This window comes from Andrena cerasifolii, chromosome 11, assembly GCF_050908995.1.
Source record: "Andrena cerasifolii isolate SP2316 chromosome 11, iyAndCera1_principal, whole genome shotgun sequence".
In the NCBI taxonomy this organism is placed as follows: domain Eukaryota; kingdom Metazoa; phylum Arthropoda; class Insecta; order Hymenoptera; family Andrenidae; genus Andrena; species Andrena cerasifolii.
Window position 1 is genome coordinate 6,119,900 of NC_135128.1, and position 25,280 is coordinate 6,145,179.

Below are 25,280 nucleotides of genomic sequence, written 5' to 3' on the forward strand. Positions count from 1 at the left end.
TCTGCGAGCGGCACTTAACGTCGCGCGCGTCACAGCGGATCGGATAATCCTCGAGACAAAACGCCGAACGCTGGGAAAGGGGCAACGATGCATTACCTCGAGTAAGGAATAAGCAAAAATAGGAGCAGCGCCGTGGCGCCAACGAGTTAATAGCTAATTGGCTAATGCTCGGCTAAAAATAAGCGGCGTAGGTACTGCCGACTTTGAAATGCTTGCTGCTCAAAGTATCGAACCAGCCAGCCGCACTTACAATTAGTTCCTCGAAGAGGAAACAACGGACGATTGGCGCGACGTTTTCGCGTTCACTCTCGCGACAGCTGGGACACCGGACACAGAGTCCGAAGAAAAGCTGCTATTTCCAGGGGAAATCCTTGTCGTCTGGTTATAAAATAGAGCCAGCGAAAGAAAAGGGTTGAAAGATTATACTGTCCGGTGAGCAGGGCACAAATATTCCTTTCGCGGAATCCGCTTAAAGCAACGAATTAACCGAGCAAGCTTAATACGCGCTCCCCTCGTCCGTTATGTTCGCATGATCGCAACCGGTCGATCCAGGTGGTGATCGCCGCCTGTCGACCATCGATCCCGCATAGGAAAGAAAGTAAGAGATCTCCTGCGCGAAGTGAAAAGGACCATCGAGGGACACGTGTATGCATAATGTACGCCGGAGCTGAAAGTGAGGCCGATTATCGGGACCAAGCCGGTCGATTTATCTCGTCCATCTCCTTTCTTCGCTCGTTCACCTCCTCGTTATACGGGTTCAACCTCATAATATGCAAAGACCCTCGTGCTTTTTATACATCATGCGTTAAGGATCATCCAGTAGCCTTAGATTATGCCTGAAAATCTTCCTTTTACTTAACACCCGAGCGGTTCCATCGAAAGCTCCGATTGAACGCGGAGCTCGCCTCTAACGAGTTTAATCGCGACGCGCTCGGCATCGGTGCATTTAAAAGCCTGCATAAGCGTGGCTCGGGCGTACTTTTATTCGCGAGGAGGGAAAAGAACTAGTAGCTGGGGACGACATAGCGCACCACAAAGCTAAAAAGGAGACCGACCGTCAGGAGGGCTGACTGTCTACAGCAGAAGCAAGCTGCCGCTCTTTGCATCGTCCCTCCCTTCCTCTGTCCAGGACGACCAAGAGCACCCGCGCGCGCCGCGCACACGAGTAAAACAGTCGGCGCCATGTGTGTACTGTCTGCGCGAAGACGCGCGAGCGCGTCGTGCGTGCCACAGACGCTCACCCACACAAAAGCATCGTGGCGTCTCTGCCTCGGGGCTCAGGCGCCACTGTCTCCCTTCTCCCTGTCCCTCGTTTCCCTCACCGGCCGCCCATTTCCCGGCGTCGATCCGCACCACTCAACCTTTTACCAACACACAAGTCCGCCGTTCTGGCCGCATACTACGTTCTGGTACAGTGGCTGCCATTAACGTAAGTGGCACAGGCCATGTGCGCGCACTTCATCCTCCCAACCGATCGAATTGGTTCGATGAGGATCTATGAAGATCGATGATGCGCCGATCGGCCACTCATAGATTCGTCCGGCTATTGGATGAACATGGGAAAATTAGGTTTTTAGGGTTTTAGCGATCCACCACTATCTGCGCGTTAATTTGAAACGTAGGCACCTCCGAAACCTTGACCCTGTCACCTGCAATTTCTAACTCCCCGCGAAAGTAACGCGCCAACGTTGTCACAAGGGAAATAGATCGGTAAGGATCATCTGGGCGATCGCTTGGATCGGTAATTCGAAGCAACAGATTTCCATCGATTGCTTGACATTTGTTAGACATTTTGAATGGCTCCGCGAGATCGATCGAGCATCGATACGTGCGCGAAATCGGCTCTAAACTGGCGTAGGCTAGATCACAGATTAACGGCATTCGTTGAACGCGCGTATTGTATGCGTCCACGGTGCGTGGCACACCGACAAGGGGCGCACACTATCCCAGCCGGAGGCGGGACTCGTTTAAAAACTATCTGGCGAGTGTTCTTCAGCGGGTGCCCCTGGTGCGCGCCAGCCGCGGTGGAGTCGTCCGGCTGCACGCCGTTTGCTCTTCGAGGCCGAAGTGAGTCAGTCAGTCAAGCGTCGACCATCGCCTGGATCGGCCGCTCCGTTCCACCAGCCAGCATTTTGTCGATCTTCCTCCTCGCTACGGGTTCTCGTGCAGTTCATTATGAATCTTTCAACGATCGCGACAAGGATCCATCGATCGTGACCGGGAGGAATTCCGATCGACGACAACCGATGGAATTCAATCGCGGCTCCAGTTGATCACGGTTTCCCCCGATCGATACGCCGTATTACGCGGGGAATTGACCGCGGACCGGAGTACTCTGAACCTCGGTATCGCGACAGTGCGCCGATTTTCGTTCGTTTCTTTCCCGATCTCGGTAAAATGCTGTCACGGGACTTGTTGACGTTCGTGACGATGGTGTCGAGCCTGACTGTGGTCGTTGGTGCTTCCGTGGATCTCGACTCGGGGGACTACGAGCTGTTCGCCGAAAACGAGGGAAAATCCGATGACAACGGTAACGTTTCATTTTAAGCGCATGATTTCATGGGAAAGTGGAAGGATGGGGGTGTCTGGCGTGGCACGAAAGCAGCCCGTGAGCTAGTCCACGTGGGTGGCGTTAGTACCGCGACAATATCAACGAGAACAGTGAAAATCCGTATCATACGCTTGGAATTTAATCCCTCGATACATTCATATGCTGCTTCCTCTCCTTTATGCATCTTGACGATCGTGTTTCTGCACGGTGCATTGTCTTGTGGTTCCACTTTATTCTTGCACGTGGCTTTCGCAGTAGAAAGGCACTTTTCACTTTCTTCCCCAGGCGTTATATATTTCACTCGTCATTAACACAAGTTAATCGTATCGACGATATGCTTGCATTGTTTAAAGTGCTATGTAGGCTAGTTCAATTACAATCGCTGCGAATCAAAGGAAACGGGAACGCAAATAACGTTTACGAACAACGGTAAAGCATTCGCGACGAGTCTGCTCTCGCAACGGCGGGTCTTGAAAGCTTTTCAGCCGCTGGCCGTTCGACTTTGACGCCGAGGCAATAAAAGTCGGGAAACGCCGCTCTCTAAATTAAGATCACTGAAGTCACCAAAGTACATTAATTGACTCGGCCTTTTCTGACTCCTTCATCGCGATCCAATTCGCGGACCAGCAGGCAACTATCCGGTCAGCTCCGAATACTCGATCTCGCGTTACAGAGTTTGATCTGCAGGATTCGTAAAGGAATCGTTCAATTCGATTCTAAGTTTATCTCCTCTCGCGCAGCCGACCCAGTTTAACGAGGAGAATAACAGAAACGATAAAAGTTCCGAATCGCTGGAACGCGCCAAGTGTCCCAGCGGGAGATATAAAGAAAAATGCAAGATAAGAGCGGAGAGCAGATGCAAGCAGGCGCGCAGCTACGTCACACGCCGCGCAGCCCCGGTAATTGCAAAATTGTACGTTCCCCGGAACGAAAGGAGGAATGAAGAAAAAAAGAGGAAGGAAGGTTGCACCGGCGTGTTTAAACTCGTCTGGCGTTTTTTTGCGGCGGCAAGCGAGCGCGGTGCAATTAAGGACGCGTGCAATTTAAAGGTTTTATCGATGCACGTGAGGATACGTGACGATGGAAAGCGGCAAGAGGAAGGACGGCTGGAGGTACGTTGCCTGTGACATAAGTCGCGGGCAGTCTTGTTTTCTTGGGAGTAGAAGGGTGGACGAAGCACTACGGACGACTACGGGAAGGGGAGGAAGAGTTCAAGGAAGTCGCGACAGAAATTGAGTCGGTTACGTCGCGACGTCGGGGAAACGATAAAATCGTTGGCGGGGGGTGGACGCGTCTCGCTTAGGATCGTCGGCCCCTGGATCCGGAATGATTCACGATCGATCGATAGATTTACGGGGGTCGGCTGGCGCCACCTGGAACACCGAGTCCCGCAGGATCAGATGGGATCAGATGGGACAAACGGCTAGGCCACGAATTCCGGTCAAACATGTGCCGCGTTTGCGAAATAATAAATATTTAAATTTTCCCGTTCGCACGATACCGAGTTTAGAAAGACGATAAAGTATGCGTCGGGCGCCAGCTAGGCGCGCGGATACCGGAGTACATAATATAATGCCTATGTGCACGATAGCTACCTTCCGACACGCTTGTCTGTAAGGTCCCCGTTTACGCAAGTACTATACCGCGAGCTTCCTCCCGCGCATCGTGCACAGCACACCCAATAAGATACCGATTTTTCAATGCCTTCCACACACCAGATGCGATTCCTCGACACTCCTTTCCTAGCGATACCTATTTTATCTGCTTCAAGAATCAATGAGCGACAGGCGTGACTCTGCTCCGACGCGTTCTGCTGCCTACTCTAAAAGTCGTGCAGCGTAGTGCCCTCCATAGCATGTTCTCCAGTTTTAGCTCACATTTCGAACGTTTAAGTTCCCGGTACCTATTCGGAGTATCGGCCTGGACGATGTTCGCACGCTTCATTCTCCTAGAATTTTCTGCTGGCTTACATAGAGCCGTTTATGCGGCACGCGCGAATTCTATGTAGACAGGGCGGTGGTGGGATTCGGTTCATGGAACCATTTCACTGACGTTATAGCTTCTCGGACACGCGGCATATCGCATTCTTGCTCTCAGAAGAATGACCTACCCTTTGCTCGCTTCTTCTCCCATCCTTGGCGATCGCGAGGCAGCCGTTAATCCGACGAATCCGACCGCTTATCTGGGAGCACGTCAATCCTATCGTTCGAGGAAGACCGGCACCGCAGAATTTTATATTTATAGCTACCGCTGATTAGAAAGTTCCTCGCGGGTCGCGGAATTGTTAGCCGGAATCGTAGCAAGTAGGTATCGGCAACCGCGTGTCCTCCGATCGATCAAAAGATTCTTTCGACGGTTTCGCTAAAAATTGCGCAAGACGTGGTTCGACCCTCTTATCTGACCACGACACAAACAAGCCACGGAAGTTGTGATATTTCTCGATCGGCTTGTACAGCCGGTTCCATATTTATAGACGAGCGTGGTCGATTTTACGATATGACTCATTCCTTTCGAATCCCAGACGCACAATTGTCAGTGTCATGAATGCTACCGAACGGCGGCGTTAACGAGGCCAGCGATAGAGAAAATCGCGGCTCGATTTGAATTTCAATCCCTCCGGGGATAGCGCTCGTATCTTCCTGTATCCGTTTCGAAATGCACACTCTGTGGGGGAGCGGGTCTGTTAACGAGTGGCGGCAGGGTCTTGTAAAAAATGAATCCTCGTAAAAGTTGAAGCAACGTTGGCGTTCCCACCGTAAAATCGGGAATCGTAGACACTGTTCCGCTCCGAATGGAGGAGCGTCCTCGTCGAAAAATGCGAGCTCATCCGCGCCACGGCGAGCCGAGCCGAGGCAAGCCAGCGCCGAGAAACGTAACGCATGCACGCACACGCTAGTGCAGCCGGTGTTTCACGTGTTCACACTTGGCCGAGTTGCAGCTGGTGTTACGTGCACGTATGCGCACAGACACGCGACTGGGTGAACACAGAACCGGCAGGGTGGCGCCTGTCGGCCACACAAATGTGCATGCGTGCGTGACGAGTTTATACGTCTTTGTCTTGTGCACGTGCACGCGTACGTAAATACGCGGCGTGTTGCTACGTACGTACGTACATATATACACGCGCGTGCACCGAGTTGCATCGCTTGCTCCTTTAACGTAGCCAGTGTGTGTGTGTGTGTGGATGCAGCGATTGTCCCGTTTCGTTCCGTTTCGACAAAGGGCGGGAACGACGAAAGAAAAGATAGGTACACTTTTCGCGATAGGTACGTTTCTTAAATAATAAAATCGGTTAGCGATAGCAAATCGATCCCTCGCGCTCTCACAGCCGGTTTTTTCGCCAGTTGTTCTCTCGGACACGTTTCACCGCTATCTTGCGTTTTGTATCTGGACGCCTGCGTGTACACGGAAGTGACGGTTGTCGCAGCGAGCCTCGGATATTGTTACGTGCATCCCGTTGCACCGTGCACGCCGCTTTGCGTAAAAGTTAAGACATTTTTCTTGGCGCCTTCGCGCTCCATACGAGCCACCCACGCGCCTCCGCTATCTGCCCCCGAATCGGCCTCCGAAGCGTTATTTACAGCCGTTTCGCTATCGTTGGCGGCCGAATCTTAAATTAAATTCGATGCGGTCGCCATCGTGACAAAAACCGGTCGAATCGCGAGCCGTCTAAAGCTGGGAGACGGTCGCGAGGGAGAAAATAAAGTGACTCAATTATAAACTCGCGCGAGCAGTCGGCGCAATTAACGTCGATTTACTTGGAAAATAGCGATCGATTAATTGGAATCGGCGGTCCCGCGTCTCGCGTCCATAAATCTGCGGAACGTCAACGAGAAGGAGAAAGTTTTTGCTCGCGGAAGGATTATTTACGGGCGGGCGTGCGCGATAATTCACGCGGCCGCTCGTTTTTCTTGGTCAGTCGGCTCTTCCATTATTAATTAAATATGGAAGGGCATTAATCAACGCGATTGCAGCGGCGGTCGGGCCCGAAAACGCCGCTGGTATCGGCGACTCTTCCCCTGGACGGATCGCACTTGTCTTATGTAGTCGTGAACCCGTGAATTGTTTCTCGGCGTTTTGTACATTCTTGCCTTGCGCCTGTCTGCGAGTATAAAAAAAATAGTGGCTCGAGGGACAAATATAACTCGGCTGCTTGAAATGCGTGTCCCGTCCGATCGAACTTGTTGTAATTCAGCGATGGTGGCGGTGCACCTCTGACAACGCGATGCTCGATGCACATGCACACGGGCCAGCGCGCATCCAACGGATACGCAGCGCGCGTTGCCCGCGCGCTCAAGCCTGCACATATCATTTTAATAAACAGGCCGAAGCACGCGGCTATGACGTGCCGAGATATTATGCAAAACGAAAGAATCGCGATCGTCGTCGTCTAATTGCAGTGTCCTTCGGCAATGAAATTCTATCGTAACGCAACCACGCAGACGTGGCTAAAACTTTACTGGCGTCGCCGGACGGTCACGTAACGCATATACTGTTTTTTCCCCCTTTTTCACCAATGGCGCCAAACGGTCATAATTCTTCGTTCGTCTCATCATAAATGCAAGGCATATCGCGCCGCGAGTCGCTGTCTACGTTTCAATCCTCCGCGATACAGATAAGCCGTGCAGCCTTAGGCAACGCTTACGTTCAATTAATTCTTCCTGTTTTCATACCGCGGTCCCAGAATACGCGTGCGTTAACAACGACGTGGCCGGTGATGTAATTCCGATTCAATTACACCTGGAATGGAAACGGCCCGGAAGCCTTCAATCTTCTGGAAACCTAGCCGACCCCGTTGGGCGACACTTTTCCTTTCTCCCATTTTTTGCGAGGTCGAAATATCGCGCGTTCCCAATCCACGCTGGCAGTACGGGCTCGCCTCGTTACGCCTGTTGTTTATTCCACGAGGGTATTCGGCGATTTAATTTCTCCTCGCGACGTGCAAGCGTCGCGCGCTAAGGATTGCTCGGCCGGTGGCGCCTAGGAGGTCATAATCTTCAAATCGACCCATCGAAAATGCAAGGCGACGGTCGGCCATTGAATAATATCGCGCCATACGAGGCCGCGGGCCGCGTATAACCGTTCGTTTCATTTCACCATTGCTATTTACCACCGACCACCGACTATCAATCAGAGGCATGCTATATTTGCGGCATTCGAATGGACGGGTGTCGCTCGGACTCGCGCGATAGTTGGAGGCTTGCTCGCCTGCTAGCGCGGGTTATGTTAATTTGACGCTTCGTATGCGCCATGATGCCGCGTGCAGGCACGCACGCATGCGGCATGCATGCGTCCAGTGCAACCGGAGATGCGTCGAATTCAAATGAACGAGCTTAGCCGCTTCTGCGAGGGCTCCGTTCATTGGCTTCTCCCTCCTTGCGCGCATCTAATCATCGAGAAACTTGGACCGAGTTTCCTATCAGCCGCTAGCGTCAAATTGTATTTTCACTTGGAAATGGAAAAGTACCCAGTTGTCGGTGAAACCAGAAGCGGCGGTAATCTTGTAATTGCAGTACGTATCGCGCGACAAAAATGCAACCATCGTTATGCAGAATTAGCCCCGCGTTACCAGAGCTGCGACGTTTCGTGGTTATGTAGAAAGACTCGCGGGGAACGTTCTGTTTCCAGCGGACGGTAGTACGGTATCGTTTTGCCGAGATAACGTGAGTTATTCAAACGACTGACTCACGGTAAATAGCGATAGTTGTTACGTATGTTTCGCTTTAATATTAGCAGTGAACATAAGTGTCAACCGCTCCTTTCGTATCGCTGTACGATTATTTGCGTCATGCGTTTGTCCCGCATAGGTACATATAGATAGGTATCCCGACGTGTTCCCGCTTTGGGGGTTGAGCAGCTCGCACCGAAAATAAATCGAACAACTGGAATTAACGGTGGAGAAACAGTTACACCCATTCACGGGTAATGGCACGTGTTGCAGCCGGATCGAAATCTCTCACTTGCCTCGAATCACCACAAGCATCGAAATCACGTGCCTCCGACACTCAAGATGATCACCATTAACGGCACGCTCGTTCTCGATCAATTAGCTTAGCTTCAAGCTTCCTCCTTCGGTATGAGGAACTTTTTGCCGATCGCTGAACCTTCCTGATCGGGTTCGAGGCGAACGAAAGATCCATGTGGCATCGCTAGTATCCCTAGAGGCTTGTCGATCACCCGATTCCCGTAAAACCACCTCGTGCGTCGAGCTAATTACTCAAAATTGGCCGTGCAAAGTATGCCAAATGTTTGCCGGCAAACGTCGAGATTCTTCGATACGAAACTTGCACGCGATACTTTTCCTCGATTTTCATGCTTGAATCTTCGATCACTCTGTCTCTCCTTGCGTGCGTTCCACACAACGCAATCTTACATCGTTATCTTCACTGACAGCCGAAAGCACACAAGTGCTGCAATTTGTACAAGGAGCGGACAAGTTAGTGCACACCTGCGCAGCGTGCGAACGTTGAGCAAGTCTTAAATGCACTTTTTTTATCGCCAGACAGAACGCTGCTATGTAGAATTCTTTTTTTATCATGCACGCACGATCGCTATTTCCCTTTCTCGAGTGATTTGCTGCCAAATTATGCCCGATGGAGGGCATGTTGCTTCTGGGTACAATTTCCTTGCTTGTTGCAGTGGCTTGGCTTCTTTCACCTGTCCACATCGTTCGCATTGCATCGCTAATGCCTGCGCGAGAACGCGAGAATGCTTTCTCGGTGAGCTTCATTCTTGCGGGACATACAGTAGCCTTTATCGATTGAATTAGAGGTCTCAACGGTCAGGTATCAATATCCCAGGCCTCTTTAAGGCCTTGGATCGGCGACATTTGTTAAGATCTCGATAATAATCGGCGACGGAGATAATCGTTACGAGTACCCTGTTGAAACGAGCTCTAATTTATTCGCGAGGCGGCTGCTTAACGCGCAACAGCACGCAGCAGATTGCTAATGAAAAGCTTATGGCGAAAATCCTTCGTTTCGGAAAGCGGCGCTAGATCGACTCAATTAAGTTTCATCGCGTCGGTAGAGTATTATTAAGGAGGTCTCGTTCATTGCTTAATTAACGCATTTGCTCGAGCGCCGATAATAATCGAAGGATAATAGCAAAAACTGGCAGTGGCTCGCTGAAACGAACGCTCCCCGATACGATCGAAACACGTAGGATCTGCATTACCGGATAATTATTCAAATTAGCCCAGCGACTCGCTTTTTGCGATTAAGGGAAATTGCAACGGACCATCGTCCCCGCATTGCTCTTTTTCATTTCGGTTAAAAAGTGTGGGTTTTCCATAATGACGGGTCCCCTTTAATATCGCCAATCATCAAGGCGATATCGGTTGACGAGGAAGCCCCATTTCATTTGCATAACCGATGCCAATGATCCCCGGAAAGATTGAGCAATTATCGCTTCTCGCGATCGATTAGTATCGTTAGAAATCGTTTCCACATAGGCGCGAACGAGCCTCGTGCATTAGCAATGCTTAATAGCACATTCCTACCCCGTTGTAATTACAATGAGACTCTATATATAGCCGATGCCGTGACAGATTTGCGGAATCAATGTCAACGATTCCAAGGAGGCTTCTCTATAAATACCTGCCTCTTCGAATCTACCTGTGTGTGCACAGCTGCAAATACAAAGCGATCCATTTTCCACTTACATATGTGATTATTCATATGTGCATTTCATACCACCGAAGTTACCGTTCCCCAAACTCCGTCATGTTCCCTTTGAATGCTAACTGGCGGTCTCGAATAACGTATCTGTTACCTGAATAAAATTTGTCAGTCTCGATGACGTTTCATGGCCCCGTAAGTGTAGAACTGTAGAAAATAAGGACGATCGCGTGACACTCGAAAAGCAGCATGAATAAAGAAGGGAAAACACGCACGCGCCGTTTGTCACGCGATCCATGGAAACTGAATCCTTTCTTACGTGTTGCGCGAAGATCACAAGAGGCACCAGCAGACCAGGAACATCGAAAAGTTCGAGAAGATACTCCCCGTCGGTGGGCTAATTAGAAGCTGGGACTGCTTGATAAAACAAACGTTGATGAGCGGAAAGGGAAATCTGTTATGCTCGATACGGATCTCGATCGCTATTATTCATCAGCAACAAAGCTGTTTCACGGCTCTAATGATTGCTCTCTCCGACAAATTTCCAGCGAGACGTTCTGCCCTGCTCTCCGCGATATCCCTGAGATTCCACGCGTTTCGCGGAAACATAGCTCGTCGTGTATTCAACCTGAACGCGTCATGTAGCAAACGAGGTGAAAGGGAGAAAGAAAAGCTTTGAAAAATCCGCGTCGGTTCTCCCTGAACCGCGTACACGCACGCCAAGTGCCTAACATACGTGTCGCGTGAAACAAATTGCTGGAAGGACGGGTACGCTGGGGGGAAACGTACCGGGGAATGTAAAATTATGACGATGGGCGAACCGTTGTTACTTCCTTTTTTACTGGGCAACGATTAGCTCGGCCGTTCCCCGTATCGCGGTTCCTTATTTGCTCCAACGTCTCATCCATCTTTGCAGAAAAATCCTATTGCACTTTATCCTCTCCAGGACTTCCAAACGTGGCTATTACTTCCCGAAGAATTATCTTTCGAAGAGTAGATACACCTCACACGTAGTTTGAGTCAGATGCGCAGTAACACGAGATGTCTTCTACATGTTGTAGAATGCTTTTACCAACATCGCCTTGCAACCAGACTCCGCTTACTTAATGCACACGATACAGGACTCCGGTAGGCGATACGTGCTTAAATCACGTGCGTACTGAGCTACTGGCGCAATTAGACGTGTATGTAAGTGGCAATTTGCCTACGATTTCCCGATTGTCCCAATTGACCACGATTTGCCCGAGGCCTCGCGATACGGTTCTCTGAGCACCGCTCGCGATTGTAAAAGAAAACGCGACGGTTATTAGAACGCAAATGCTGCGGAGTCTGTTTGAACGTCTATGTGCAAGGTAATTAGCTAAAGTAACCAATGAGGAAGCGACGATGGACGCGATGGTGAACGACGCTTTCGTAAAGGACCTAAACGATCCGTGGATACCTGGGCAACATTCTCAGACCTTTTTACAGGACGCTAGCTAATTGACTTTGTTCACCTGCGGATTATGTTAGCGTAACTGTAGATGCTCGCTTAGCAGTCCGCGTAGCCAGCGGAAAGGTTGAAATCCGAGAGAGAAAGGTTTCGCTTGCTTCGGCTTACAAAGAGGAAGACCTGTTCCGAACGATTGAGCTGCACTTCCTTCGGGGTGGCCAGCAGGCCCTTTGTTCTTGTAATAAATCAACGGTCACTTGACTGATCAGGATTCGGCTGTCCCTCTACTTGGGCGATCGTAGTGATTTCGTAGAACAGTAGACGTTCAGGTATGCAACTTGAATTTCCACCGACTGGCAAACAATACACTCCAGTGCGTGGCAAGATTAATCAGCGACGGGTGTGCATTGACACGCGAGCCAGCTTATACAAGCGATCCGTGCTATTTGCTCAGCCAGCTCTCTTAAAGAACTGTCGGTGTCGGCGCGCTGTTCAATTGTACTTTAACCGTGCTCACGAACAAGCGAAGAACAAAGACTTAAGAGGACATTATTCCGCGGGGCGTGACAACCTATCGAGAGAGTTTACTTTATTCGGCTCCCAGCGGCGTGTCATAAAACCCCGGCTCGAAGCATCGGTGTTCCCAGGCGTGGTAACGCCGTAATGTGGCAACTTCCTTTACGGCGTATCAACCAATTTTTAACGAATAACTTTGTGCAACTTCTTCAGTTTCTCCACGAGCCATAACTCCCTTTGTCTTCGACGTTCCAGGCTCCGCTCTGAGAATCGTCTCTTGCCCAGTTTCCTCTCGATGGATCGTTTCCCTGGGATTATACTTCGGACGAGAAAGTTAACGAGGCCTATCCAGCCGAGTCGGCTCGATTCATTTTACCCAATTACATTTGCATTATTCGAAATCGGAGCGCCGGAGCCAGCGATAATCAGAGGTGGCCCTTATACCCGACCAAGTATTATCATAAAAGGTCCGCGATCCACGCATGTAATTTGGAGCAATTTGGCAATTGCATATAATTGATGAGGATGCCTTTTACTCGGCGATGCCCGCGCCGCACCGCGGCGTCCACCTCGCAGTCGAGTTAAGTAGGGCTAATCACTGGTTCGCCTCTCACGAAAACATCAGGAACCTGCCTTCTAGCGCCGAAATACCAAGGTCTGCGTACACTAACGCACACACGGCAGGTCAGGACACTCGGATGGTAGTCTAAAATACATATACCTGGGCCTATGGAATGGCAGGACCCAGAGGGACCCTCCTACTTCCCAGAAATAAGGGCCTCCAAGTCCCTATTGTTCTTGCTAATTGCCACCCCGCGCAACCACCCGGCCTCTGCTGGGTTCGCTGTGTTGTCTGGCCCTCTTCTTTAATGGCCAGGTACTCGGGGATGATAGTTACAGGTCCCAACGCAAATACCGGCTTCGTACGTACCCTTTGTGAAACGAAAATTAGCCGAAAGCCGGAGATACCCTTGGCCGAGGACAATTTCTTGACCGAGGGTATCCGTTACAAGGGCTGCCGTCGGCTATAACCTTCAGAAATATCGTACCGATAGGTTTATGGCTTGTCCATGGAGTTTCAGGATAGGAAGTCTACGGAATGCCGTTTCTGTTTGCACCGGTACCGTTGGTCCCTCCATTTTCGCACAGCCACTACTTAGGTTTCACGCTCCCTTCCTCATTTCTGAGGCCAATGCATCGATATTCCATTCCCTTCTTATGCCTCCGTCACTTTTATTCCACTTTATTTCATATTCGTTGCGCAAAGTAAATTTCTTCATCCGCGGCCGAGATACAATCGATAAAATTAGTTGTCTCGATGGTAAGAAACGAAACGGCCGAGCAAAACTTTCACTCGTTTAATTGACTTAAACCGATCCGAGCCACCGTACGTACAAAGGCGTTCCGTCATGTCTGTAGATCGTATCGTCGATTTACATGGTGATTTAAGGCTCCGTGTCACAACAGTAGAGAGTTACCTCCGGGGTAACTTGGCTTTCCTGTATTTGTCTTCGAATCCATGAACATGATACACGCGGAAAGGAAACGGGCTCCCTTATTACTTGCGTTCTCGATAATGTCCGCTCCTTCGATCGAGCAGTGCTAATTGCGTTTGCACGACCCGTCTGACTATTATTCTTACTTGAATAGTCTCTATGCAAGTTCGAGCAAGTCTCGACGCAATCGGTGTATTCAAAGACTGGGTACTATTTCCAAGTACGTTTCCTTTGCATTTCCCTTTCCTCCGCAAGGATTCTCGTAGCTCTTTACGACCAATATCGACAGGACTTCTTCGGAGTTTTCAAAAATTGTCCGACTTTTGAAACAACAGAGGCATAAACCTCCCGTAATTCATGCTCCTTTTACTATCCTCGCGGATCACCTGCTGGCGATGTAAACATCGGATTCGATCGAGCCATTCAAAAAATGATTACCTACATCCTGTTTTACTTTTCCCTTTGTCTCGTAAATTGCCGTGACCTAATAACGAGCAGTAGGTACGCACCTTCAGGGGGACGCGTTCAAAGCTCCCAAGAGACATGAACCAAGGCTTATCCGAATAAGATTGCGTCACCTGAGAGAGATCAGGCTCTCGTGAAATTGATTTGGCTCGTGTCACCGTCAATAAAGAACTTAAGTGGGCCTTTCTTCGACTCCACGTGGAATCTGGTCAGACCTCCCTCCACAGGAGTGAGGAAGCGGAGAGAGGACGATTCTTCGCAACAGCACGAAAAACAAAAGTTTTATTGAGCCAGGGTTCCTGACCAGCTATCCGGCCGAGAAACGAGGAAGGGAGAAAAACCGGCCCATTATGCGGGTGCACTTGTCGTCCGTTCGGCGAAGAGCTTTGCATCGTTGCGTTCACCATGGAAATTGCTCCAACCCGCTGCCCTGCTGCCTCGTATATTATAGGAGGTACGCCCGTGCATACGTTCCACGCCCCGACCAAATACATTTCCGATAATACGGTCCTCTTAAATACGCTCGAAATTTCAAACGGTCGACTTCAACAGGCAATAACGCGTGACACGGTAGTTTTAATCGTGTGATGCGCCGCATCGTTTAATATTACGGGAAAGATTACACTGGGGCTACCAAAAGCGCTTGGTAAGAAAATTAATTTCGTTCTCATTACAGCGCCTAAAAAACTGCCAGGCATAGCGTTTTTTTTTTCACCACGTGAAATCCCTTCGAGACGAGAGAAAAAGTTTAATCGGTGCCTAGTTCTTGACCAGTCATCCTCCTTAAAAAGGAGAAAGGGAGGAAGCCCGGCCCATTAAACGGATGCACTGTTGTCTTTCACGATTATATATAACGACGCAGCATCCGAACGTGTACCTTGATAATCCAGGACCGTGCTCGAGGGTCGAAATATCCACGGCTGCAATAAAACCTATCTTAGACCTCCTGGAGAGAGACACAGGGTCGCCTTTCGCTGCAAGTCGATGAAGAATCGACTAAATTCGGCCGGTATCCGGCCCGGTTTAATGGGGATCATTAGTTACAGCTTTTATCGGATCCGTTTGTCCACCCCGTCGATCAGACCGGTATAATAAAATATCTCTGTCAAAAACATGCATATTCATTTGGAGTTTAACGAGCCAATTAGCTCGATCTCTGGGGACCTCGACAATTAGTAAAGCATCTGCCTTTCCTCTTGGAGAGTACATTCCCAATTTTCGATACAGTTCAACCTCGTGAACGTAAGGTTACATTCCAACTTTCAAGTTCCCATGAAATTTATACTCAATGGCGTAATTGAAGGATTACATCGTCAAAGAATTCCAACCTTTACTATAAAAAATACGGCCCGATCGGAGATACCGATAGAAGCCAATAAAAGGTCCGCTAAATTTGTTCAGTATCCGATCCCATTCATCGCGGATCACTGCTTAACCTTCTTCCTGCGCATCGATCCGACGAGCCGCGTCTTCGAATACCGTGAAGAGCGTGCCGCCCGGCCAAAGTTTCTCACGAATCTTTCGAGGAACTCCCCAGGGACCGGTCCCTCTGTTCTCCTCTTCCTCCTTCCTCCTCCTCCTCCTGCTTCTTCCCTCGTCTCCGTCGGCCGTCTTCTGCTTTCTACGGTGGCCACTCCTTTCGGCATCAGCGTCGATGAGGAAAGCCTTTTTGTTTTCGCATAACTCCGCAGGTTCATAGGCCTACTGGCAGCCGGGGTACGAACAGGTGTCCCGCGGTGGACCGTAGAACGTGACTCGTTTCGGGATCTTCTTTTTCTCTCCGTTCCACGACAAACCGTTTATAATTCTCACCGCTACCTTAATATTCTCCGGCCCGTACGGTCCATTCCTTTCCGATTTCGATCGCGGGCCCCTCGACCTTACGCCTCGGTAGCAAATGGGTATTGTTGCGGCTGAGATTGAGGCGATTTTAGCAACAGCTACTGTGCACGAAACGCCCATACACGCTAAGTATCGAGTTCAGGTTATTTGGATAAAGAATTCGTGATTGCAAGGATTAAGCGGGTTGCGGCGCAGGTCTGGTTAAGGTTCAACGACTCCAGGAGGCCCACGATGGATTAGGAAATGGAAATAAAAGGACATAGGTGCCTCGAATTCCGCAACATCTCCTATTACCGAAGGGATGTCGTTTGCTCAACAGGTCAACCGACCTGCTGCCGTCGACGTATCCGTCCAGGCACGCACCGAACTCTGTATACACGCCACAAGATTGAGAAACAACCCTTTTCTCTCCCGTCGCTCGTCTTCGATGCACGCGAAGCCAGCGAGGTTTCAGGGAGTTCGTAATCTCTGCTATCGTAATCCTCGATCGTTGTCTGGACGAGTGTCTTTCCCTTGCTACCACGACGAGGTCAAGCCTTCTTTCTCTACCACGCTGTGGCAGAAGGGAAATGAACACCGATCGCCATGGGCGTGCTCCCGTGAAATTCAACGCTACCGCGTCGTGACGCCCGACCACCAACGCGCGCTTTATGTCGCAGTGGAATACTAATTGCGGCAATTTAGAACGGTGGACGTTACTAATTAGAAATTAAGATAGCCGAGCACTCGCTCTGGTGTTTTACAATTACCCCGTAACGCGGCTAACGGAATGGACAATTAAGCCACAAGCATCGTCGAAACTTTCTCCACGGCGACCCGCTCGCCCGCAATTTCGAAAAGGGAGCACAGATCTAGAAAATGGACAACGGACTAGCGAAATTCAATCACGTGCCCTTGCTCCCCCCTCGAGCAAAGAGAAATCCTGTTTGAAATAACTTGTCACCGACAGTAGATACCACCAACGAAACGAAATAAATCCCGCGACGATTAAATCGAACGAATGGATTTGATAATCGGCATCGCTCGTACACGGCCGCTAATTGCCGTTACATAACGCGTTAACGTCCTCCCTATTAATTAGAAAATCCGATATTCCACGCTATCGACGTCCAGCTCTCCTCGTAATTGGCCTGGTCGGCTGTAATGTCATTAGCACTCGTTGCTGTACTCGTCCATCTGCAACAAAAAGTAAAATTCATGCGATTTAAATAAATGTGCGCGTACACGAGCGACGTTGTTACGCAATGTACGTGCATTACGGATACACTCGAGGGGAGTCGAGAGAAACTCATTAGTTTCATCATTCCCGGCGGTGGTGTATGTGCATCTACAGCGCACCACGTCCATGTATATACATGGGTCGTCGCTCTTCTAATTGCATATACAACGGGCCTCGTTCAAATCAAGTTTCCGTCGAGCACGGCTTTCTATCCCCGGGCATGTTCGCCCGAGTCGCACGGGTAAACGAATCGTAACCCTTCGGGGAGCCCGGCCTCTTAGCGTCTCGTTATCCATGCGAATATCGATTATCTTTTTTGCCGCCAACTTGGTATTGCACGAAGGAAATTACGACAAAGTTCAGCGACAAAGATTGCTGGAAAATGATTTTACCACGGTTCTAGGGGCGACTCGGTGTATTTATTCGAGTGGGATATAGCGGAGGCTTGATTTGCAATAAACAGGCGATCGATTAGTTCATTATAAGCAGAAACAGCGATACGGAGAGGAAGAGGTACTTAGACTACATCTACATATATGAATATTTAATCCCAGATAAGCGACGAGTCAAATGAACCCTTCCCCTGCTCCGTTGTAGTTTAACAAATAAACAAGCTTATCTAAAAGCTGCATACAAGTAACAGCACGTGTATCTCGTCAGATATATATATCCGATGTCCCGGCGCGGTACATATATCTAACGTCAGTAAGTTAAAGGTTAAGCTTCGTCGAAAGCGTGTCCGCGTGGTGTGTCGCGTCGCTAAAACCTTTTATCAAACGATACGATACGAAGAATTCGCCGATCGTGCTCAAAGAAATCGGACAGCTTTACGAGTGCAAAACACCGCGGAGAGGAGGACGTTCGTCGAGCGTTTCAAGCCTGTCTATCTTCTTGCCAGCGGCATAGCTACTTCAATCTTTTGTCCTGGCTTCTTCATCTTTATACGATCAGCTGTACGCGTGCATTTGAATAAATTGCGTATTCTGATATGATTAAATTAAGGGAATCTCAATTTAAGTTCGGGAGACGAAGACTTTTGCACGGGGACTGGAAATTCTAACCTAACTCCGCGTGAGGATAACGCAATGAAACGGAATCGATGGACGTTAAAATTGATTCACGTGATCCTCGAGCATGTAATCGTTCGGCAAGCGAAGAAAAAATGTAAAAGAAAGAAATACCAGCAACGTGGTTAGAGAAAGAGCGAGGGGGGAGAAGGAGAGGCAGTCGGGAAATAATTAATATGCCACGAACGCATAACGAACGACCCCGCGAAGCAGTCTGTTTGTTTTCGGACGGGTCTTCTTTGGCTCCAGGCATGTCGGCCGTATCTCTCTTTTGCCCGGGCCTTCTCGACCTCCCGCTGCTTCCCCTTTTCCCTTTTTATTTTAAACGCACACGAGGCCCTTCTCTCGGAGCTCCTTTTGTCTCTCTCTTCCTCCCTTCTTCTCCCTTCCGAAAGGACTATCGTCCCCTCCAGCCCCAAAAATTCCTTATAGGGAAATTTCGAACCCCCTCGTTGTACGAAATAACGCGTGTCTTGAATATGCACAGCATATTCAATGTAAAGATACACAAATGCTTGGAAACATTCCAAGGACACGTCTGCACGATTCTCCGAGTAGCAGAGGCGTCTAAACTCTAAACGAATGGGTTTCGCATCGATGGAAGCAGCTTCAAGTAGTTTACGTAATCTGAAGAGCAGCGAAGAGAGGTTTTCCTAAAAACCCTCTTGCTAGTCTGCCTCTTGTCCTCTTTCTCTTGGTAGGCTCGTGAGAGCTGGCCGAGGCGAGCTGCAGCACAGCAGCGATACACACAACGAGGGCCGCATGCCTCTCTCCATATATTCTCTCTACTTTAATCTTTCTTTTGTGACTCGGCTGTTTTAGCGTTTTTTATTCCTCGATGAGCTGGGCTTCGTCGACCGAGGAGAAAGGGAGAAAGGGACGGGGAGTGGACCGATGAAGCGAGGGAAAGAGACATCGAGGGCGGAGGGAAAGGAGAGGTTGAGAAAAGGGGAGTGCAGCGATGCAGGCTTATTAGCAAGAAGTCAGAAGAGAAAGAGGGGAATGCAAGAAGATTCTGTGGAGAGAGAAAGGGTCGTTTAATAGAGGAGAGGCGAAGGGAGGATGCGGGAGATGGACAGAGCAAAGTCGCGGACAAAGATGGCCTTGCGTTACCATGCTAAATAACTCCGACTACTGTGGTTAATTCTTGCAAAAGTGGAGATCTCATTGTCGTTTTATGGAGAGACAAAGAACACCCGAGGACCTCCGAACGGAGTCAAGCCAGCGTTCGAGCGTGTAAGCTGGAAGCGAATTATTTCGTTACGTTGAATCGGAGCTGGCTGTGCAGTCGAATCCGCGGTAGCTGGTGCAGCGAAATAAATTATTCCGTTGACCGAGGGGGTCGGTACGGAGGGCGGGGGTGGGTGAAAGATGACGAAGGGGGGGGGGAGATAGAGGAAAGTCACGGGTAAAGATGGCTTCGCATTATCATAATAAACAAGCGGCACGATGGTTAGTCACCGCGAACTGCTCCATGTCTCTTTGTTTATTTCGTGCAGCCCTCATTAACACACCGCGGAGAGAGAACTCTACTCTCTTCGTGTAATGTATATTTACGTTACGTCAAGCACGGTCCCAGTGTATCGCGCGTGTTTCTTCTGGTGGATTCCTTCCAGACTCTCCCGGTTAAAATCCCTCCGAGCGAGAGATCTGAAACGCCTCTTTTTACACACATTTTCCCTCCCTTCGTTTGGCATTTATTTCGAGAAATATGTTTGGTTAACGGACCGTCGAGATTATTATCCCGTTCGCACGGACAATGCGTTCGCTGCAACGATTAACGGGGAAAACTGCGAGGCGGTTCGATGCACGGAAGAGGAGCCTGATACCCGGCAGGTAAACGAAAGCAAGGCCTCTATACCTGCTGCGATCAGTCGGGTATAATCTTTTATGACTTTTAGTTGGCTACTCATTAGGGGAGGCCGCCAAGTACCGAAGCTGTTACGCTTAGGACGTTGGGACGCGAAAACGCTGGCCGTTCGCGGAATTATATTGTACATCCTCGAACGGTCTTATCAAACACGGGCTTATAAATAAAGATGAGTTGTAATCAATTAGCGGAGCACGCAGCATGTTCTTCGACTCGCATAATTTCGATGATCGAATCTTGTTATATTCGTGATGGCACAGCTGAGACAAGTATACATATACTTGCATATGAACGTGGAACGTAACTTGGACCACCCATGATATCGGACCATTAATCAATATGAGTCATTTAGTATCAATGACGACTGTTAGTATTGGGCAGATTTTATGAAGAGAAACACTTTAGAGACTTGGTTCTGTCAGTAATCGCTTAACTTCGCTAAACTTTGACCTTATTGGGTTTCTAGATACTCTATCAGTTCTCGTTACAAGTACGTTGGCTTGAGCACGATATCCATTAATTTCGATAAGGCAGGATGAGAATTAATTAACCGTCTTGTCTCTTTCTCTTTACAGACCCGCCGAACGTTCGAGAAGTGAGGTGTTATTGCAATCAACCGGATTGCGTGCCTCAGGGGTACATGTGCCGTGGCAGGGGGTGCTTCACCGAGCTGCCATCCAGCACAAATCCATCGTTATTAAGAGCAGAGCATAGCGCATACAGCGGATGCCTCGATGAAAGCTTCAAAGACCGCCAATGTCCCGTGGGATACCTCTGTTGCGAGCAGGATCTCTGCAACCACGTAGATAGCCCAGCCATGAGAAACAGGCTCAACAAGACTCTTCAAGGTTAAACGACCGTTCTCATTGCGACATCATTAAAATCGTACAGGCTTAACTCGATGCAATTTTCATATTCCTCCGCGTTTTATTTCACCACGCGTCTCAGCGTTGCTCGAACGACGGAGCCTCCTCTTAACCCTCTCGCCTCGGGATTTATCAAGATTCCATCGCTTCTCTTTTAATTCGATTAATTGAATTTATTCTGTCGCGTACGTTCGCGGAGAGCCTTGAGACAGGCAGTTTCTACCCGCTCGCGTATAGGGGTTCCACGAACTCTCGAAGCATTGACTTAAAACAATAGTGAAAGTCGAAGGTTGCGCGAATTTTTGAATAATGAAGCCTTTTGCATAATTTATTCCAAGTGACTCGCGGTGTGACGAAGGACTGATTATTGTTACAGTGTTGGCGGGTGACCAGCGACCTTTCCTCAGTCCGGTGCAGCCAATCAATCACGGAGGTCAGTCGACGGATGGCTGGTTCAAGACTGCCACGATCGCCGTGCCAATTTGCGGCCTAATCGTTCTACTGATACTGGCCAGCCTCGCCATTAGATTACTGCAGCCCGTGCCGACGCAAAGTGACAAACTGGGGTCGCATCGGATGCCCGATAATGGGCCGCCGTTATTGGGACCGCCGAAAGTGCCTCTCGTCTGAGAAAGGAAAGACCACGCGATCCAAAGACGTTCGATATAAAGTGTTCTAGCGGATAGACATTAGTAAGACTATCTAGAAAGCTAGCGGGCTTGCGATAGCTCCACTTGGCTGTGAATTTTGTGAAGAAAAAAATGTGACTGCTGTAAATTATAACGCCGCGTGTTTGCGCATCGATTGACGCGATTCCTCCTCGAACGACGAATACATGCCGAGAAATAGTCGACCTGAGATTGAAGAGTGAGAAAGGGCCGAACGCGGACCTTCGTACATGACGTTAACGAAAACAGTGATACGCATGATATCGCCTTTATTGTAGCATTGTAAATAGATTATGTATTTTGTATTGTATTAGATGATATCGTTTATTTAGGCGGCGTACGTGTTATAATATAATGTAATCGCGTTCCACGATTTCGTCTACCGTCGGATATTTGGAGACGAATCTAGGCCACGAGATCGTAGCTGACGTTACGATGCAATCTCAGAAAGATAGACGTATAATTCAGCAATAAGAACAAACGTTTTCCCGCGGGGGAGGGAAGAGAGACGCGGATATAAACGAACGAAGAACCATGATAAAAGTCTGATATCTGTTTCTGTTCTCCTGTAGAACATCTTCCGAAAATTAATTATCTCTGGTGCATCGTGTACTACTCATACAGTAATCGTATTCCATATAAATATTATTATATTGTGATAGTATGACATAACTCTGCGATAGTTATATTATTAAACATGTACCAAGACTTTGTTTTACGACACGCGTTACTCACGAGGGATGAATCGATACGAAGATCGACTTGAAATACATTGAAACGATTTTTTCAGTAATCGGTCTCTATTTATTTGCTCCTTTTATCAGTTACATACACGTACCGTATCGATACCCGATATATAGGAGGGGTATGTCATTACTCTGTAAAATAGGTATTCCATTTGATCAGCTCAGAAAATTTGTCTCATTCCGCTCCGAAATAGTAACCATAAAACGCTAGTATAATATAAATGTTTTGGCATCACAGTTTAAAATCGTACAATTTTCGCATCCCCTGATCCTTTCCTGTTTGTAATTTTTTTTTCATTCAGCCCATACCTTGTTTCGCGCGTTCACGGTCCGTTTCGCCTCTTTTTCGTGGGAGAAAATGTTTTAATTTATAAAAATACTGTTATGTTGTAAGGTATGTACCTTCATTTATATCTATGTTTTGTCCTCCCCAAAAAGATTGGGCTACCAGTCAAGTTCAAACCAAAGTCGAGCACGTGACATTGCGTATCGTCTATGTACAGGTAACATAGGGACATCCGTAGGTTTTGCTCGATCATTTCATCCTCAGTCGACCGCCACAACCCGCATGACGGGTTTTGCCGTTACGTTGGTTAACAAATCGATAGTGTAGTTTTAGGAGAGAATTTCACCGAATGATTTGACATAAGCTTCGTGAAGTTTGTTGATAAAATCTGGATCGCTTCTCAGTAGATAGTTAAAAGCTTGGAGAAGTTGGTTCCTCGTCAATGGTTCTAATGGTCTGGCTAATGGTTCGGGCGGGCTAGGTGCAGCAAACATGACGGGTGGTATTAACGCTGGTGCCGATCCTCTTCCTGATAAAGTGGACGCCGTAACGATATCGTCCGAAGCCTGGTTGAATTGGAAAAAAATTCTCAGACCCTGTACCTGTATAATATGCTACGATTTAACCAACACGGACGCCTCCACTCACCGTTGCCGCAGATGCATGAGCGAACAATGATGCAAGAGGGTTCGAATTACTCGGACCAATAACATCTGAGGCCTGATGATTCGTGGAATTCGAAGCTGACGCATTTGTTGGGGACTGTATCCTAAGGAACCCCGTTGTGCCATTTGTATCGGCAGTATTCTGATTCACCCGTGGCGGTGCGTCCTGGTTTACAGACCCGGGAGTAGATATTATTGAATCTTGCTGCGGAGCTATTTTGCTTCGCCGTTTAGATCTGCTCCAAGCTGTGAAATTACCCGCATTATTTGCGGTAATCACAGCAGTCGGCGTCGATTGGGATTGCTGTTGAGTAGCTGGCTGAGGAGTTATAGATCTATGTTGCTTTTCAATATGTTCTACCGTATGTGCTGCTGGATGTGACATTAAACGTGCGAGTAAAGGTTTGCTTTCATTTGCTACAGTCCCCCCTGGTGTCGGCTGATCCCCAGCTTTAAAATGTCCAGTATTAACCTGAAAATTGCGATAATCTACATACTCCCTACCCAATCTAAACCTTGGATATATTAAACAGCCTAATAAAGAAACAGGGAATTTTCTAGTAAACAATTAAGTCTCTTCGAAGTACTAACTTTTGCCTTTGCAAAAAAGTCCATTACGCTCTGCGAAGTAACATCTGGCCCTAAAGGTGCGGTTAGTGGCCCGGATACGTGATCTGTTATAGAAGCAACCAAAGGGGATTTAGTGCCAATTCCTTCCCCGCTACCTCCCCCGCCGCTACAGTTACTTTTGTTTGTATTAAAATCTTCTTGAGCTTTACTCAGCATACTGAATATATCAACATTGTTTACATTAGGCCCAGAACTCTTCTTGGCGTTAACAGCAGGCTTGTTAGACGCCTTGCGAGTCTCGTCTGACTCTTTTACAAGTTTGTTCAACATCGCTCCGATGCGTACACACTCCTCTTTATCGTAAAACCAAATGCCGTAGATATTACATCTGGAGTTTCTATAGAGCAAGAACGGCTCTTGGAGTTGTAAATCTAAACCTTGCGTCACTGGTTCCACTAAGTTATTTGTATTTAATCTGAAAAATATTATGAAACCAGGATGTGAAAAACTTGCTGAACAAATTCTGGTCAACCTTATTAGCTATAGCTCAAAGAATTTCTCGATACATGTCCTTATTCCGCGCAATGATAACTTTTAACCTCCATTTAATATACCAAATGCCACATGGTATGTGATGTTGCAATGATTACAGTGCGATAAAAGAACATGGATTATCATAATTTTCTGTTGGATATTAGCTAGTTTCACCAATAAAAAGATGGACACTTGTTTTCTTGCAGTAAGATGAAATGAAATATCATAGTGTACAGTGCATTTAACCAAACCATGCATTTAAGATCACAACTACCTTTAGGGTTACATGCTAATTAACGAGAGGTGCATGTACAGGTTGATGTATGGTATATTTGGATTTTTTTTAAGTAATCGAAGATATATCCGAGTATCCTATATGGAAGCGGGTATATGATGAATGTATATTACCTATTCATGATAAGAACACTGTTATAGGGCTCGCCATTTCGCGAGTATACGAATAAAGCACCCTCGATGTCGGTTTTCTCCCACTCGTTATTAACCGCGTTAAATGTGTAAAGAGCTACGTGGGTTGCAGTCTCCAGAATATCCTTCACGTAAGGGTCTACTCGTTTCAGAGCGGCCACGTTCATTCGTAGCTCGGTTAGATCCGTCATCGTGCTCCTTTACAGCTTGTTCTCGGTATAGCTCAAAATCTACAGTACAACGATGGCCTTTCCTCCGAGTCGATTGGAATTCAGCTTAGTCGCTCGAGCCGATCACCAAGAGTACCGTATTTTGATGCAACGCAAGCAGCTGCTTGTATAATAAACGTCATACTAGATTTTAAGGTTGATACCGTTTGTTACATCTGCGAGTTAGTAACATCACAGAATGCCGACGCTTCCTTTCCGTTCGCTTCGGCGTC

The 25,280-nt window shown here is 48.3% G+C and overlaps 2 protein-coding genes across 2 annotated transcripts; one reads left to right on the plus strand and one right to left on the minus strand.

The window, feature by feature from the left end:
• Nucleotides 1–1,998: 1,998 nt before the first annotated feature.
• Nucleotides 1,999–22,404, plus strand: LOC143374788 (BMP and activin membrane-bound inhibitor homolog). The gene is made up of 3 exons (XM_076823230.1): nt 1,999–2,530; nt 20,653–20,925; nt 21,320–22,404. The coding sequence occupies exons 1-3, from the start codon at nt 2,398–2,400 to the stop codon at nt 21,571–21,573; spliced, it is 660 nt and encodes a 219-aa protein (XP_076679345.1). The 5' UTR covers nt 1,999–2,397; the 3' UTR covers nt 21,574–22,404.
• Nucleotides 22,405–22,699: 295 nt separating this feature from the next.
• Dcp1 (decapping mRNA 1) lies at nt 22,700–25,242 on the minus strand. The gene is made up of 4 exons (XM_076823221.1): nt 24,821–25,242; nt 23,900–24,353; nt 23,292–23,780; nt 22,700–23,209 (listed from the first exon to the last, which is right to left on the minus strand). Exons 1-4 carry the CDS (start codon nt 25,027–25,029, stop codon nt 22,973–22,975), a joined length of 1,389 nt encoding a protein of 462 aa, XP_076679336.1. The 5' UTR covers nt 25,030–25,242; the 3' UTR covers nt 22,700–22,972.
• Nucleotides 25,243–25,280: the final 38 nt, after the last annotated feature.